This window comes from Elgaria multicarinata, chromosome 2, assembly GCF_023053635.1.
Source record: "Elgaria multicarinata webbii isolate HBS135686 ecotype San Diego chromosome 2, rElgMul1.1.pri, whole genome shotgun sequence".
Taxonomy (NCBI): Eukaryota; Metazoa; Chordata; class Lepidosauria; order Squamata; family Anguidae; genus Elgaria; species Elgaria multicarinata.
In genome coordinates this window covers 124,836,100-124,851,214 of record NC_086172.1, presented here as the reverse complement: position 1 = coordinate 124,851,214, position 15,115 = coordinate 124,836,100, and the positions used below count along the sequence as shown (strand labels likewise).

General features: G+C 41.7%; 1 protein-coding gene across 5 annotated transcripts in view; it reads left to right on the top strand.

The window, feature by feature from the left end:
• The window catches only part of ACTN1 (actinin alpha 1), a 110,508-nt gene that overhangs the window by 60,465 nt on the left and 34,928 nt on the right, over positions 1-15,115 (top strand). For all 5 annotated transcript variants that reach the window (XM_063117583.1, XM_063117584.1, XM_063117580.1 and 2 more), the window contains exons 3-7: positions 1,253-1,372; positions 3,964-4,050; positions 7,722-7,809; positions 9,062-9,140; positions 13,029-13,110. In XM_063117583.1, coding sequence (XP_062973653.1) covers positions 1,253-1,372; positions 3,964-4,050; positions 7,722-7,809; positions 9,062-9,140; positions 13,029-13,110 — 456 coding nt within the window. The remainder of the gene's footprint in view (positions 1-1,252; positions 1,373-3,963; positions 4,051-7,721; positions 7,810-9,061; positions 9,141-13,028; positions 13,111-15,115) is intronic.

Sequence of the window (15,115 nt, the reverse complement as noted above, 5' to 3'; positions counted from 1 at the left end):
TTTATTTTTCCTTTTTAGTATGCAGTCTTTTTGAGAGTTTACACACTAAAGTCAGCCAACATACTTTAGAAAAGTCCCTTGCTGCATGTTTGGCACTGTTAAATGGTGTAATTCTTGGTCTCTTCAAGGCCAAAATGTCTCCTCTTTTCCCTGTAGAAACACCAGGCTGGAACCCCCTTCCTTCCTGTTTAGCGATATGGGATCACACACAAACCCTTGGCATGTGCCTGCAATCCATTTCTTTGAAAGTCTAGGACAAGCACCCATTTTGTTGTGGCATGTGGGGTGAAAAATAGTACGAGCGTCAATGGGGGTCTTGTCAGATGTAAATGGGGCTCTTGTTTTGTCCCTCTCAACTTCATTTGTGGTTGCTTTTGGCAGCAATTCAAAGTAAACACTAACTTAGAAACGCTGGGCAATCAGTATTTTGAAGTGAAAGGGTAAGTAACAGAAGGAAAGCGAGGATTATTGTGGACCAAGGCCCTTGTAACTCAAGTGCAGTGGACCTCTTCCCACCCCCAAAATAAATGCTCATACCATTCTACAGCATTTTTACTGACAGTCACATCTTGAGATACACTCTTACATATTTAAATGAGTTGGGGTGGGTGGGGGAAATACATATACATTTCATGCAAAAAAAATCCTGTGGGAAGCAGTCCTCAGTGCTGTGGTATACCAACGTTAATCCTAATCTTCTGCTTTTGATTAGAAGTGTGCTCTGTGTATCACCAGTATGAGGACAATCAAACAGAGCATTTGAAGTACTATGCTCTGTTTTGGCAGGGTTCTTGTAAATGTTCAACATGAGAGAGTCACACATTTTATTTTTAGAAAACATTGTCACTTTTGAGGCACAGGTAGGGAAAAACACATAATATAGGCCTCCTGGAACTGTATCACTTCAGAATACAAAGGTTGGACCGTATATTTAAATATTCCCTGGTTCAAAAAGTCCCTGCTTGTGGAAATGTAGCATATCAGGATGAAGATTTATTATACACAAGGACATTTTTATGCGGGTAAGTATTCAAACATGCCATTCCCTAATTGCTTTCTGAAATGGTCGAGTATCAGGAGTGCATAAAATCTCAAATGTGAACAAAGTCCTATAGTTAGAAGTTGTGATTTTTACAACAAAAAATAAATTCAGCGTTTCCTAATCTCTTTTTGTGGGGGGTTGTACATAAGTTGTTTACTGAGATGGAATTCAGTGGATAAGGGTCAAACTTTCTTTTCTCTTTCTGACTAGGTGAACGTTTGGCTAAACCAGAAAGAGGCAAAATGCGAGTCCACAAAATCTCGAATGTGAATAAAGCCCTGGATTTCATTGCTAGCAAAGGAGTCAAGCTCGTATCTATTGGAGCAGAAGGTAAGCAGCCATCAAGTCTCGTAGAAGTGGTGGCAAGGGTACTGATATAATTACAGGAAACTGGTCTCTTTTTCATTGTCATTCACCTTTGAGATGGCGATTGTTGTGGAATTCTGTCTTGTGAATAAGTTCAACACACACATATTTAGCAAGCCCAGTTCTTGAGCCTTGCCAGGGGGACTTTGGCAGACTATATTGCATACTGAGACCATTCTTAGTTTAGGCTCCACTAGATTATCCATCAGGTACTTTTTACTCAAGTTCAGAAAAGTGTGTTGAATACACATTGCCCATAAATCTTGTTTTGTATCCCTTTATGATATTTAAAGGCTAGAAACTTGCAGAGCATGGGATTATGGTATCTTGATTGGCTGGAAGTTATCCTTGAGCACTTCAGTTAGAGGTGTGTTTAGTCCATGTTCCTTTTACTGTTTGCGTACACTTGCTGGATAATTATTTTGTGTAACTGTGCTTGCATTATGGAGGGAGAGGAGGATCTTCCCGTGCCTCTCTCCGTTTTAAAAGAGGTATTGTTCACGTTCTGCTGTAATCCACTAATTCAGGAACAAGGTGAACCAATGCTACATTCTTGCATCTGTAACTTAACATATATACCATTCGGCTTTTCAGCAGTTAAAAGCTGGGAGAAACATTAACAATATGTGTGATTAAAAGTTCACTTTGTGTAACGTAAGTGCCCCCACCCCCAGTCTCTATGGAATGATCCAGTGTGAAGGAACAGGGAGATACTGGCTCTTTCTACAACTTCGATTTTCCCCGGGATCGTCCCTGTGCATCCAAATGACGCACAGGGGATCCCAGGAACAGGCAGGGACGATCCCTCTATTTCCCTAAGATAACCGAGACCTCGGTTATCCCGGTTTTACCCGCAGTCCTGGGACGCCCATCCCGCTTCTTCCCTCCTCCTCGTGAGTAGCGGGGGTTAGCAGAGGGAAGAAGCTGGGCCAGGGGGAGTCCAGAGCCATCAGGGGATGGGGAGCAGGGTCGGGGCTTTTTCGTTTTTGTTTTTTGAACTTACATTTTGCTGGAGCAGAATTGCACTCCCAGGTCCTTTTTTTATTTTTTAATGGCAGCCGCAACGGGCACGACGTCCCTCTTCACTTCCAGTTGCACAGCTGTCTGGATGCAGGGCGACAATCTAGGGCCACATAAAGAATAAGATAGAGGTTTTATTTATCTACGTTACAGGTTGGGTATTATGTTGTTGTTATACATTATTCCTTATATCAGCATGAGGTGTCACAAGAGTGTAGGCTGTAACCAGGTTCACTTGTTTCATGAATATGCTTTATTTCCTCCAACTCAAACCCCAATGTGTAAGACAGAATTAATTCTAAACTGCTTTTTGTTAACATAAAAATAAACATAAGCATAGTGTGTGGATTCCTGTTCCACCCCATTAGAGGCATTTTATTTTGTATCAAGATTATATCACAGTATTAAGTGGGTGTCTGGGAATGACTGACAGCTCTCTGGTACAATGATTGGCCTATGAAAAGGATTTCCAGACTATGAATTTTAAAGGACTTAAATTAAGACTTTTAAAACCTGCCACTGCCATAAACTAGAAAATAAAAATCAGTGAGGCAAACAGAACATTATTAACGTGATTCAGAAGAATAAGCCACATGAAGCAGGTAGGTCTTAAGCAGAAAATCATCTTGAGTTAGTACAGATGTTTTTTAGAAATTCTTTTTTATGATATGGAAAGGAGGACAGGGCTCCTGTATCTTTAACAATTGTATAGAAAATAGAATTTCAGCAGGTGTTATTTGTTACATGCAGCACCTGGTGAAATTCTCTCTTCATCACAACAGTTAAAGCTGCAGGAACTCTGCCCTCTTTTGTATCTAGCATAACATAGCTAGAGTGACCAGATACAAAAGAGGACAGGGCTCCTCTAAATTCACATCTCAAGAACAATGACAGTGGAAAGTCTTTTCAGAAGTAGGGTCTACTTTTAAAATATAATTACACAATTTAATGCTCAAAGAACAGGAAACACTCAAAAAGCCAGTCATGAACAGTGAGAAAGTTCAAACGGTATTATACCAAGGGAACCAGACTGCAATCAAGAGAAACGAAACAAGAGAAGTGATATGCAGTTGAGACCTTTGATGTTTTTCTGCCTTGTTAATGATTGTAGAACTTTATCACACTCAGAGTATTTTCTGTTATCTGTAAATTCAGAGCAACACATTGGGCCAGTGTGCACGATCCCTAGCACCCACTGTGGCTTAAATAATAGTCATGGTGAGTGGTCTCCATGGCTTATCACGATGTGTGGACCTGGGCAGGGTGGGTTATTGCCATGGTTAACAAGCCACCCCAGAAACCACTGGTTCTAGGTAGCTTGCTACCCATAGCAACAATCCACCCTGCCTGGGTTTGCATGTCACGATAAGCTGCAGAGACCACAGCTTGAATATTCGCAATGGCAGCCAGCACATGTTGCAACCCACTGTGGGCTCTCAAGCACAAGTAGCAAACTGCTTAGCTTTGATGCTGGCTTAAATACATTCTCTTAAAACATATGTTTTATAGTTGTTTATTGTTTTCCTCCCTTGCAGAAATTGTTGATGGGAATGCGAAAATGACCCTTGGAATGATCTGGACCATCATTCTCCGTTTTGCCATTCAGGATATCTCAGTGGAAGGTAAATCCAAATGTGCCCACATCCTTAGTAAAAGTATATCCTATGAGCATCGTATGTTATGGGTTTCCTACATGGTTGCTCCCTGTGCATGAGCTGGAAGCAGCAGTTTGTGCTAACGCCATCAAGCAGAAGGACCTTCAAAAATTGCTGAGTGTATTTTCAAGGACAAAACTGAGGGTTTAGGGACTTCCAGCCTGTAGGGTCCCCATGAGTTCTGATAAGTGTAGATGGGCTGATCTGTCAGTCTGGGTCTTGCCGAGACTTTCATTCTTTCGTGTTCAAGCTCATTCTGTTCTATTTCTGCACAAGCTTGCAATTTTATTTTAAAAAAATATGGGCAGAAATATATCATTTTTTGTGCACACTTTTCCTAATGTATGCATTGGTGCATGCATTTTAAATGTTTATTTCCCCTCCCCAAGTACTGACATTGCTGAAATGCTGCTTTTTAGACACATTTTTCAAATATATGCACTTTTATGTATATTTCCCCTGATATGCAATTTGTGTGTGGGGAGTTTTCTGAGATCAGCCTCATTGGAAAGCTTGCAAAAATATGGATTTTGGAACACAACACTGTCTCAGTTTGCCGAAAGGCTTGGAAGGGGCACAGTGGATAAATTGGGAGTGAATTTCTCATCAATCCCTACTAGTGACATGCCATACAGGGCTGCTGGCGTCAGGTGGCTGCAAACTTGTTGATTTCAAGACACTGTGGGCCGTGTTGTCCCTGACCTGGAGGACCATTTTGTCTGCTCCCATAGGCAGAGTAGCAAGGTCATAATTTGTGCTTGAGGGATTCCTTAGAACAATTAAAAGAATTGTATGGCCATTGTCTTTGAATACAAAGCCTTTTCCTTTCTTTTTTGTGTTTCGCTGCAATTTGATGGGCAGCATTATTAAATATAAACCATATTTGTTTTGTAGGAGGAGCTATTTTAAACAATTAAACTACTAAAAAAATACACTTTCAGGGTTAGATTTGAACATCAATAGTTCTAGCATAGTGGTCTTAGAGAACAGCTTGCCTTTTCCAAATCCTATGTGTTTCTGTGTTATAATTCCAGCTTGTAATTAGTCATTAGTGAGTAAGAGTTCCAACCAGATGATCCTTCCCTTCTCTTTCTAGACCTAAAAAGCTAGTACCTCCAGGAAATTAAAGGCAATCTGCAAAAGGATTGGATTGAGATATGGGCTGTGTTCATACAACACAATAGTCAATGGTGGGGTAATAATCAACTCAACAGTTGTTTATCTAGGGGGTACTCCCCACACAACATGTTAATAATCAACTGTGGTGTGGATTAGGATCAGCATTGAGTTAACTATTAGTCCATGCTGAGTTGACTCACTCATCCCCCACCCTCCTTCCTCCCTTAGTCCTACCACTAGTATCCCATCAGCCATTGCTGCTGAAAATCTATTCTGCCATCTGGAGTATAGTGGTAACCCCCACTTTGACCACGCTTGCTTGCGACTCTGTGGCTGATGAAATAACCAACTGTGGCCCAGGAAATAACCAACAGAGCCCTCCACACAACATGATAACCAATTTAGCCAACTCTGCACAGCATTGGTTATTTGTGTCAGTTATTTCAGCCAAATAACCAACTGTTGCTTAAAAAAACTCCCTCTGCACAACACGATAACCTGTGGTGGCTTAAATAACCAACCGTTAACTATTTAAACCACCTTTGGTTATTGTGTTGTGTGAACCCAGTCATGGTGACTGGCCTAGAGTCACCCACCTACTTGCAACTCCAGGTGGGGACTTAAACCTGGGTCTGTCTGTAACATATGAAGCTGCCTTATACTGAGTCAGACCCTTGGTCCATCTAGCCCAGTATTGTTGACACTGAGGCCCTTTCTACTCCTAAGGATTATCTCAGGAAATGGAGGGATTGTCCCTGCCTGCTCCCGGGATCCCCTGTGTGTCATTTGGATGCACAGGGATGACCCCGGGACGATCCCAGGATAAATGGCTGGTGTAGACATGCCCTGACTGGCAGCAATGGCTCTCTAGGGTTTCAGGCAGAATTCTATCATTGCCCTACCTGGAGAAGCCAGGGATCAAAACTGGGACATTCTGCACACTGAGCTATGGCTCTTCTCAAATCTAATACTCTATCCGCTATACTGCACTGGCCCTCCAAATTTAGAAAGGAGGCAGAGAAAGCTCCACATCGAGTCACCATAATGTAACCCTGTTTAATATAAGGCCGTTTTCCATCTATTTTCCCAATTTATAATATGTAGCTTTTGTGTCTACAAAGGAAATAGAGAGCAGCTGAAATTAACGCTATGCTGTGGAAATGCATCAGTAGTGGTGGTTGCCCATTTTACCTCTCTCTTTTGATGGGCAGCATTATTAAATATAAACCATGTTCATTTTGTGGGAGAAGCTATTTTAAGTGAATAAGGTTGCAACCCAATTGGATACATCCTGTTTACTTTTAAGCTGCTGAACCTGAAGGTGTAGGAGTATCCCATGCAGAGCGAGAGGTGCTTTGTGCCTCTCGCTCTGCATTTTATCTAAACGAAGAGGAGGAAGGAAAGAGTGTGGGGATGGCTGTCCCCAGTCCTTTCCTGTCTCCATCAACATCCCATTTCTCCTCCCACGAACTCATGTTTGGGAGCTCATAACTGTAGCCCAGTTCTCTTATTTATTTATTTATTTATTTATTTATTTATTTATTTATTACATTTCTATACCGTCCAATAGCCAAAGCTCTCTGGGCGGTTCACATAAATTTGTGTGTAGTTCTCTTTGTGCTGGCTGTGAAGGGGAGGGAGAGGAGAGTATGGTTTCCTGGCTCCAAGCTCAGATCCTGAAAGCTGAAATATCCTATTTCCCTCAGATGCTGTCTAAGGCCTTAGCTAGACCTAAGATTTATCCCGGGATCGTCCCGGGGACATCCCTGTTCATGTAAATGACACACAGGATATCCCGGGAACAGGCAGGGATGACCCCAGGATAAAGCTTAGGTCTAGCTAAGGCCTAAGAGACGTGGGATTGCTCCCTAAACTACTCAGAAAATACACGCTTAGGGCTAAATTTGAACAGCAATTGTTATAGCACAGTGGTTTGTGACTGCCCATTTGCCCCCATCTTTCTGACTTTTGGGTGCCAGTGACTGGGGAGGTTCTTAGTGTAGGAGAAGATGGGGGTGGGGGAGGGGGAGGAAGTTGAGGTGTCCGAATTCTTGACTCCTTTTTATAACAAGAGTGCCAACACTTTATTTATTTATTTAAAACACTTCTTGGCCACCTTTCAGGGTAGAAGCCCTCCCAAGGCAGCTTACAACAATACATAAAAACAGTTTAAAACATTAAAAGCAATAAATACACAGTAAAATAGCAATTAAAACAATGAAGTCTAACATATTTATTTATTTAAAACATTTCTTAGTTATTTAATTTGCAGCCTGTGTAATAAAAGTGTTTTGTTTTTTAAACGAAGTTCAGCAATTGTTCAGTAGTAACCCAGATAAAAATGGCTCTCATAGAGATTTTGAGTTGCACAGCCTGGGCTTCAGGGTAAATGGAAGGAGTAGCCCAAGTCCTCCTCAAAGGCTTCAGAAGTTTTAAAGGTCAGAATGAATAGGCAGCTTTTAGAAGTAGTGGAAAAGTCCCACAGAGGTTGGCTAATCCTTGTATCTTTTGTTCCCTAGAGACATCTGCTAAAGAAGGGCTTTTGTTATGGTGTCAGAGGAAGACCGCCCCATACAAAAATGTGAACATCCAAAACTTCCATATTAGGTAATGTAAAGGTGAAAGCCTGTTACTAGGAATCTTCCATTTTCTAGGGGATTTGGATGCTGCTTCATGCTTAGCCTGTTTGTAACTGCAAAGTTAACAGTGGACTTAGCACTGTAGACCATTAAAGAGGTGGTGGCGTGTGGAGTAGTTGTACTCTTAAAGCTGCCCTTCCAATTTAGGGTTAAAAGACTTGAGACTGGGTTTCTTCCTGCACTGTTCTTGGCAAACAATTATGCCTTTATTCCTGTTTCTGATATTAATTAAAATACTCATGCTGTTTTTGTTTTTATTTTTTGCTGTGTGGTTTGTAGGTCCAAACACACATAGGGCCAATTCAGCTATACTTTCCCAGCTTCCTAAACCATAGTTTAGCAAGCCAGAAATGAGAGTTAGAACTACGCATTCCTTCCTCACCTCATCTCTTCATCAACGCAGCGAACTTGGTTAACTTAAAGCCTACAGTTCCTTGTTTAGTTTGAAAGATCCTATTCTGATAGCACACTTGTGCTTGCTTTCCGCTCGCAATCCTTGTGAGCAATTGCAGGACAACTGATCAACCAGAACCCTGACAAAAATCCAGAAGAGACAAGAGCAAATAGAGCAGTTACATTTTGAGGTTCATAAAGAGGTGTCTGTGGTTATTGTTCTTTCCTCTCCCACATAGGTTCTGATAAATTAAATATATTTGCCTTATTTTGAGGGAAAGAGAAATTGTGTTAGGTTAGATAGCAAATCTGATACATTCCCTCTCATGTTTTTTACATAAACTGGTGTGATTCCTTGTCCAGCTCTAGCAAAAGAGGGAGCAGACTGCAGATTAAAATTATTTTACCAGGTACATCCAACAGGGATCAGTGAAAAAATATATGTTCTTTATTTTAAGTTCTCAGTGTACTTCGGCTTAAAGTGAAACAGAGGTCAGACTTGCTTGTGTTCTGATGTTTACAAGGTTCTGAACAAAAAGTAGATGCTCCCCAAATATAATCATTCTCCAGATACAGCCTTCCCCAACCCGGCTCACTCCAGATGTTCTTGGACTACAAATCCCATCACCCCCAATTAGCATGATCCACAGTTGGGAATGGTGAGACTTGTAGTCCAACAATATCCATTTGGGTTCTGGTTTGGGAAGACTGCAGTCTAGACCAACTTTACTATTTGTAGCCCATGGTCTGCATGGGGAGTACTGCTGATCAAAGCTCTCAGTGGCTCCTTAATGAATGTCATTAACTATGTCCCATCTCTCTCACAGCTGGAAGGATGGCCTTGGTTTCTGTGCCTTAATTCACAGGCATCGTCCAGAGCTCATTGACTATGGAAAACTAAGAAAGGTACCTTTTTATATTTTGAGATGTTCCAAGTTCAAATGTACTGGGAGGATGATGTCTACTCATTACGTCCTGATGGAAATTTAGACCAGAGGCAAGTAAGGAATTACCTTGATCTTAGAAAGAACGATTTAGGTAATTCCCAAGCTCAGTTGGATAAGGATTGTCACATTCAGTTATGCTAGATTGGAAGCTGTTTGGAAATGTTTTCTTAGACTGACTGAGATTTTCAGTCAAGTAAAAAGTTGTCTCGGCATCCTTGCAGAAAGCAGGTGCATTCTGTGGATTAGCTATCCCAGCAGTGCCATGTTGGATACCTTTGAGGCAAAATCTGCCTGGGCCCACAAGGGCAGCGGATGCGCCTGCGTCCAGCCTTCACGGGCCCCGGTAGACACGCCTGGTGGATTTTCACCCCAAGGCTACTGAAAGGAAAAAGGGGTGCAGATCCGGGCAGAACTTAGTTCCAGCATGACCTGCACCCTTTGCCCCCACTGTGTTAATGGTGGCCCCCCATTAATACAGCAGGGGAAAATACACAATTTCTCCAGCCTTGGGGAAATCGTGTTTCTCCCTCCCCACCCCCATGCTGATGGGGGCCTTAAAGGCCCTATTAACACGGCCTTTAAAGCCCCATCAGGGGGAGAAACGCAATTTCCCCAAGGCTGGGAAATCACATATTTTCCCCCTCCACCCTAATAGCAGCAGCCTCCAGTAGAGTGGAGGGAAAACATTTCCAATCTTGGGAAAATTGCATTTCCCCCCACCTCCACCCTGTGCCAATCATGGCCTTAAAGGTCCTCTTAAAACCTTGGATTAAGAGGGCCTTTAAGGCCCTGAATTGGTGCAGGAGGGGGGAAGGCAAAGCGCACTTTCCAGGGCCTCCAGAAATTGCAAAATTCCCCAGCATGCCATTAGCTTGGACGGAGGTATTGCGGACTTTCCAGAGGCCCCGGAAATCGCACTTTGCATCCCTCCCCACACTCACCAATAGTGCCCTTAAGGGTCCCCTTAATGCAAGGTTTTAAGAGGGCCTCTAAGGCCGCAACTGACACATGATGCGAGAAGGCAAAGCGTGCTTTGCCATGCTAATGGCATGTTGGGGGCATTGTGCACTTTCTGGAGGCCCCTGAAAGTGCGCTTCACCAAGTGCTCAGCCATCCTGGCTACCCAGAACAGGGCTGGCCAAGCAGGGCTCTGCAAACTCGTGGGGTGAGGCCCCACCTCCGGTGAGTTCTACAGTCCCTAATGTTGGAAGCCTTAATGCAGCCTTTCCCAACCTGGTGCTCTCCAGATGTTTTGGCCTACAATTCCTAGGATTCCTGAGAATTGACCATGCTGTCAGGGGCTGATCAGAGTTGAAGTGCAAAACATCTGGCAGGTGCCATGTTGTAAAAGGCTGCTTTTCATGGAATGCATGGAGAATCTTTCACCGGTTGTAAAAAAAAACCTGCATGTTTGACCATAAGACTTCTTTAAGCTATTATTATGAGCCTTGTGGGGACAGGACTTTAACATTCAGGAAAAGAGTGGTAAGCCACTCTGAGTCCCTGTGATAGAGTGAGATATAAATCAGATAAATGAATAAACTCTCCTTTCCCTGTCTAGCTTTAATCAGGATAGGCAGGGATGGCTAAAAAAGTAAATTCTGCTGATAAGCAGATTTGCTTGTGCCAAAAGAGGCATCAAATCCTCTTTCCTACTGTCAGCTTCATGCTGTAAGTTTGCTATATCCTAATGGTAGGCCACAAATCTGATCTTCTTGTTCGCTTAACGTTTTCCTCCAAGAACCTCAGAAGTAAATGCGCCATATTGGTCAGTAAGAACAGTTACTGACACTTCCCACCTTGATTATTTTAACAACTTATTTATTTCATTTCTGTGCTGCCTAATAGCCAAAACTCTCTGGGTGGTTCACAAAAATTTAAACCCTAAAATACAACATGCTAAAAACAAAATATAAAATCTTAACATAGAAATTTTTTAAACAGCTAAAAAACAGTTAACAATACAATATCATTCAGTAAGACAACAGTAACTAAAACCATACATTTACTAGGTGAGTTTCTGACTGATGTGGTTAACAGCTTTTACACATTCCTCTTACCCTGATTCAACAGTTTTCCTGATTTGCTGTTGCTAGAAAGCCAATGATTGCTGATATTGCAGTAATAATGATTGGTGCCACATCTTACAAAATGAAGAGTTAGAACTTTTTATGCTGGGTAGGGGAGAAGCAGTAAAGGAAATCTAGCATTAATTTCTCATGCCATCAGGATCAGAATACATAAATGTACATTTTTTAAAAATCTGAATAGTGGCATTAGTTACTAAAAGTGTAATGATCCTTCTAGTAAGATTCAATTTTTCTTTCATAACTGCTATTGAACACATCCTGATTCTGTGTTTGTATATCTACTTAAACTTTGTAATAACTCAGTTGTTAATTCAGTGGTTATTGTTGGTTTAACCACTGGGTTGTTTAGCCCCTAAAGCGGTTGTTTGGGTTTGGATGGCGTACTCAGCAACCTGTGAAGGAGCCAAAAGTGGAAAAGGTGGGCACACTGTAGGCGCCTGCTGTCTCTCACTTGTACATATCGTCATTACAAGTGAACCAGGTCAATGTAGCAGTTTGGAACCAATTCAGTGAGAATGACCCTTGCACAGACGTGCTCAAAGTATCTGTGCACACTTACCTAGGAGTAGGTTCCATTTAACCCAGTGGAACAGATCATAAAAAAATATGTTTTGATTTCCCCAAGTGTTACACAGACAAAACAGAGGTAGATATTTCAGCTAGCACAGCTAATGAACTTCCTTTCCATAAGAAAATACAAAATAAAGGAAAAACAACGGTTGGAGGTGGGGGTGATCAGACAAGGCCACCTGGTTTCTCTCCTGTTTAACATTTACCAAGAGCAAAATGCCATTTAAGCAAAACCCCAAAGAAATCTAAGTTTGTGCCAATAGTTCTCATTTATACTCTTCAAGTGGTTTAGCAGTTGGCCTACTCCTGTTGTACTAAATAGGAGAGAATAGTGTGTGTGTGTGTAATGCGCTTGGCCATTTGCCATTAATATAGGGGAAGCCTTCTCAAACATTATCATAAAACCGTTTGAGTCTCCTCCAATTTTAACTCACACTAAACAAGGACCAATGGCTTAGCTGGGAGCTCTTATGTTCATTGATGGTGCAGGAAGCAAAGCAGACTAACAGAGAAGGGAACTAACAGGCTCTGCAATGTCTTTTCAAAGTCCATAAAGATTTCCAGAGAGGCCATTTGGAAAAAGCACATAGCTCTCATAGTTGCCTTTTACTGCAGTAATGGGGTGCGTGGGATGGGGTTATGTCCACCCTCTACCTCCTGGTCCAGTCAATACAAACAATCTGAGCAGCATCATGGAGAAATTTGCACATCCCCTAATGACTGACTCCAGGATGTCTGCCTCCCACTTTGAGAATCCAGGTTGTAGCAAGTACACAGTTGTGGTACTATGTCACCTGTTGTGCAGGGAAAGTGAAGCCATTAGCGTTACACTTAACTTTCTAGTGTGCTTGTTCTTTAGTGTAATTTCATCATTTCTTCTTTATCTGGCTGGCTTGGCTTTCCAATTAACAGCATCGTTATGTGGTGTATGAGTGGGTGTGACTGATATTAATGCTGTAGTTATCAGCCTGTATGATGACTCCATTGAACTTGCCTCTTTATTTCATTTATGCCCCACCTTTTCACCCCCCCAAAAATGGTGCTAACAGTAAGAAAACCAAGATTAAAATAAGCTTAGTTAAAACAATCTTTGGCCTATCAATAGCCCAATGTTGCATATCAATCCTATTCAAAATGGTTTCTTCTGTTGTGTACTTATTGCTAACATAAGACCATTTCTTTCCTAGGATGATCCTCTCACTAACCTGAACACAGCTTTTGATGTGGCTGAAAGGTACCTAGATATCCCCAAGATGTTGGATGCAGAAGGTAAAGTAGAAACCAGTTTTGATTGATTTCTTTCTTCCCTCCACCCCAAAGAGGTTCCTCAGACTTTCTTTATATACTTATTAGATCTTTCAAATATTTCTCCTCTGTATCACATATTTAGTCTAGAGTAAGTCCTGATACATATATTACTACTGCAGCCTTGAAGGTGCTTTCTAGGTGCTGGGTCCTACAGAATCCTAAAAACATTTGAAAGTTAAATAATAATATATGAATAATGGAATAACATGGGATGTATAGATAATGTACATTTATATGTCGGTGCCCCCAGTGAGGAGCAGCAGCATAGATTTGGAACCTTCTCACTTGGTCTGTCAGTCCCACATGATTCTGTTCAAAAGTTACTAGGTTGGCATGAATTGTGAATTTGGCTCCACGCATCACCAAAAATGTATGAATCATACCCAAGATGGATAATGGCAGGGTTGTATATTTGCTTTCGTCCATTTGCCCCGAGTGAGTGCTAAATTTCTCAAAGCTGCTCTGTAGCTTGCTATTGTGAGGCTTATTTATAAGGCAGGAATAAATTCAGTAGTAGCTGGACACCTGTCTATGACTGGGTCGGTGCTCCACCTTGAACAAACAAATTAGATTCTCATGAAAGAGCAAATGGCACGGTAACTCTGCAATACATAAGGAGAGGGAAAAACAAAGGGCAATCATCCTCCATTGTCTCCCACATATTGGTTACGTTTCTCTGGGCATTTCATTTCCTGAACCATTATATAACCTTCAGTACTTTAGATTCCTGGATACAGAGTTTGAATATCCCTTTTTGCCAAGTTGTCAGCTTTGCATTTTGAAAACCTACACTGGCACTGAAATCTATAGGTTTCTAGCTGCCTTTGTTCTTTAGTTCCCTTTCATGACCATTTCTTTTCTTATTAATTAATTAATTACATTTTTATACCGCCCAATAGCTGATGCTCTCTTTCCTCATTAAACTTTGGAGAAATATTTTGTTGGTGACTGAGTTCTGTCCAGTCCTGTTTACCTCTTTCCAGGTCATATATTCTGTGTTTGCTTCATGCAGTCATCTGTTTCATTCATAGGAATTTTACGGCTGGGAGTGTTGGGTGGTTACAGATGACAACAACGTCAATCTGTCCACCTTCCCATGTTTTCCCATTACGTCTTCTGTCTTTTCTTTCTTTCCACAAAAAAATCTGTTATGGAAGAAACGATGGAATAGCTACACAATGTCTTTTGACTGGTAGAGCTAGCAGCTCTCCATCTGGAAGCAGCCTGGGACCTTTTTTGAGAAATGTTGAACATGAGCAAAAGTTGAGGACGCACTCTGCTACATCTGACTGCCAGCCCATCCACTGTTTAATTATTTTAAAATCATGTTTAAACAATTATTTTAGATGCAGTTAGTAGCTTCAACAAGTAGCCTTAGGTTGGAGTCCCCAAGTTGCTGGCTCTGAATTTTATCAAGAGCATTTCTTACCCACTTGGCTACCCCAAAGTATTGAAATGGTTAGGTGCATGGCAATATATTTTTTCATTTGTGCCTTAGCAGCTATCATTCTTACTCATCAGCATCCTGCTCATAGCCGCAAGGAAATGCTCTGAAAAACATTGCATGGCCTGAGCTTGAGAGGCAACGAGCACCTGCTTCTCTTGCTAAAATAATAGATGCCTGGAAAATTCAGACCAGCAACAGCTTACTGAGAGTGATGCACAGCAAGGTGGGAAGAGGGAAGCACTGGCTTGCGTGCTGCAGAGCAGCGGTTTGGTGCCACCTCCCATCTTTTTGCTTATCTAATCGACATCCTTCTCCTTTGGAAGTGTCATTTGGCATATTTCCCCGAGAATAATATTTCATGTGACAGGACAATTATCCTAAATGTAGGGCAGAAATCTTCTGGTGAAAACATCTGCAGAGACCTGGATGGAGAATGTCCAGGTGCTAACCTTCACACCTATCCCTCACTTGGTGTCCCCAGTACCTCACTTTGTTCATTCCCCATCAGTTGATATGCTC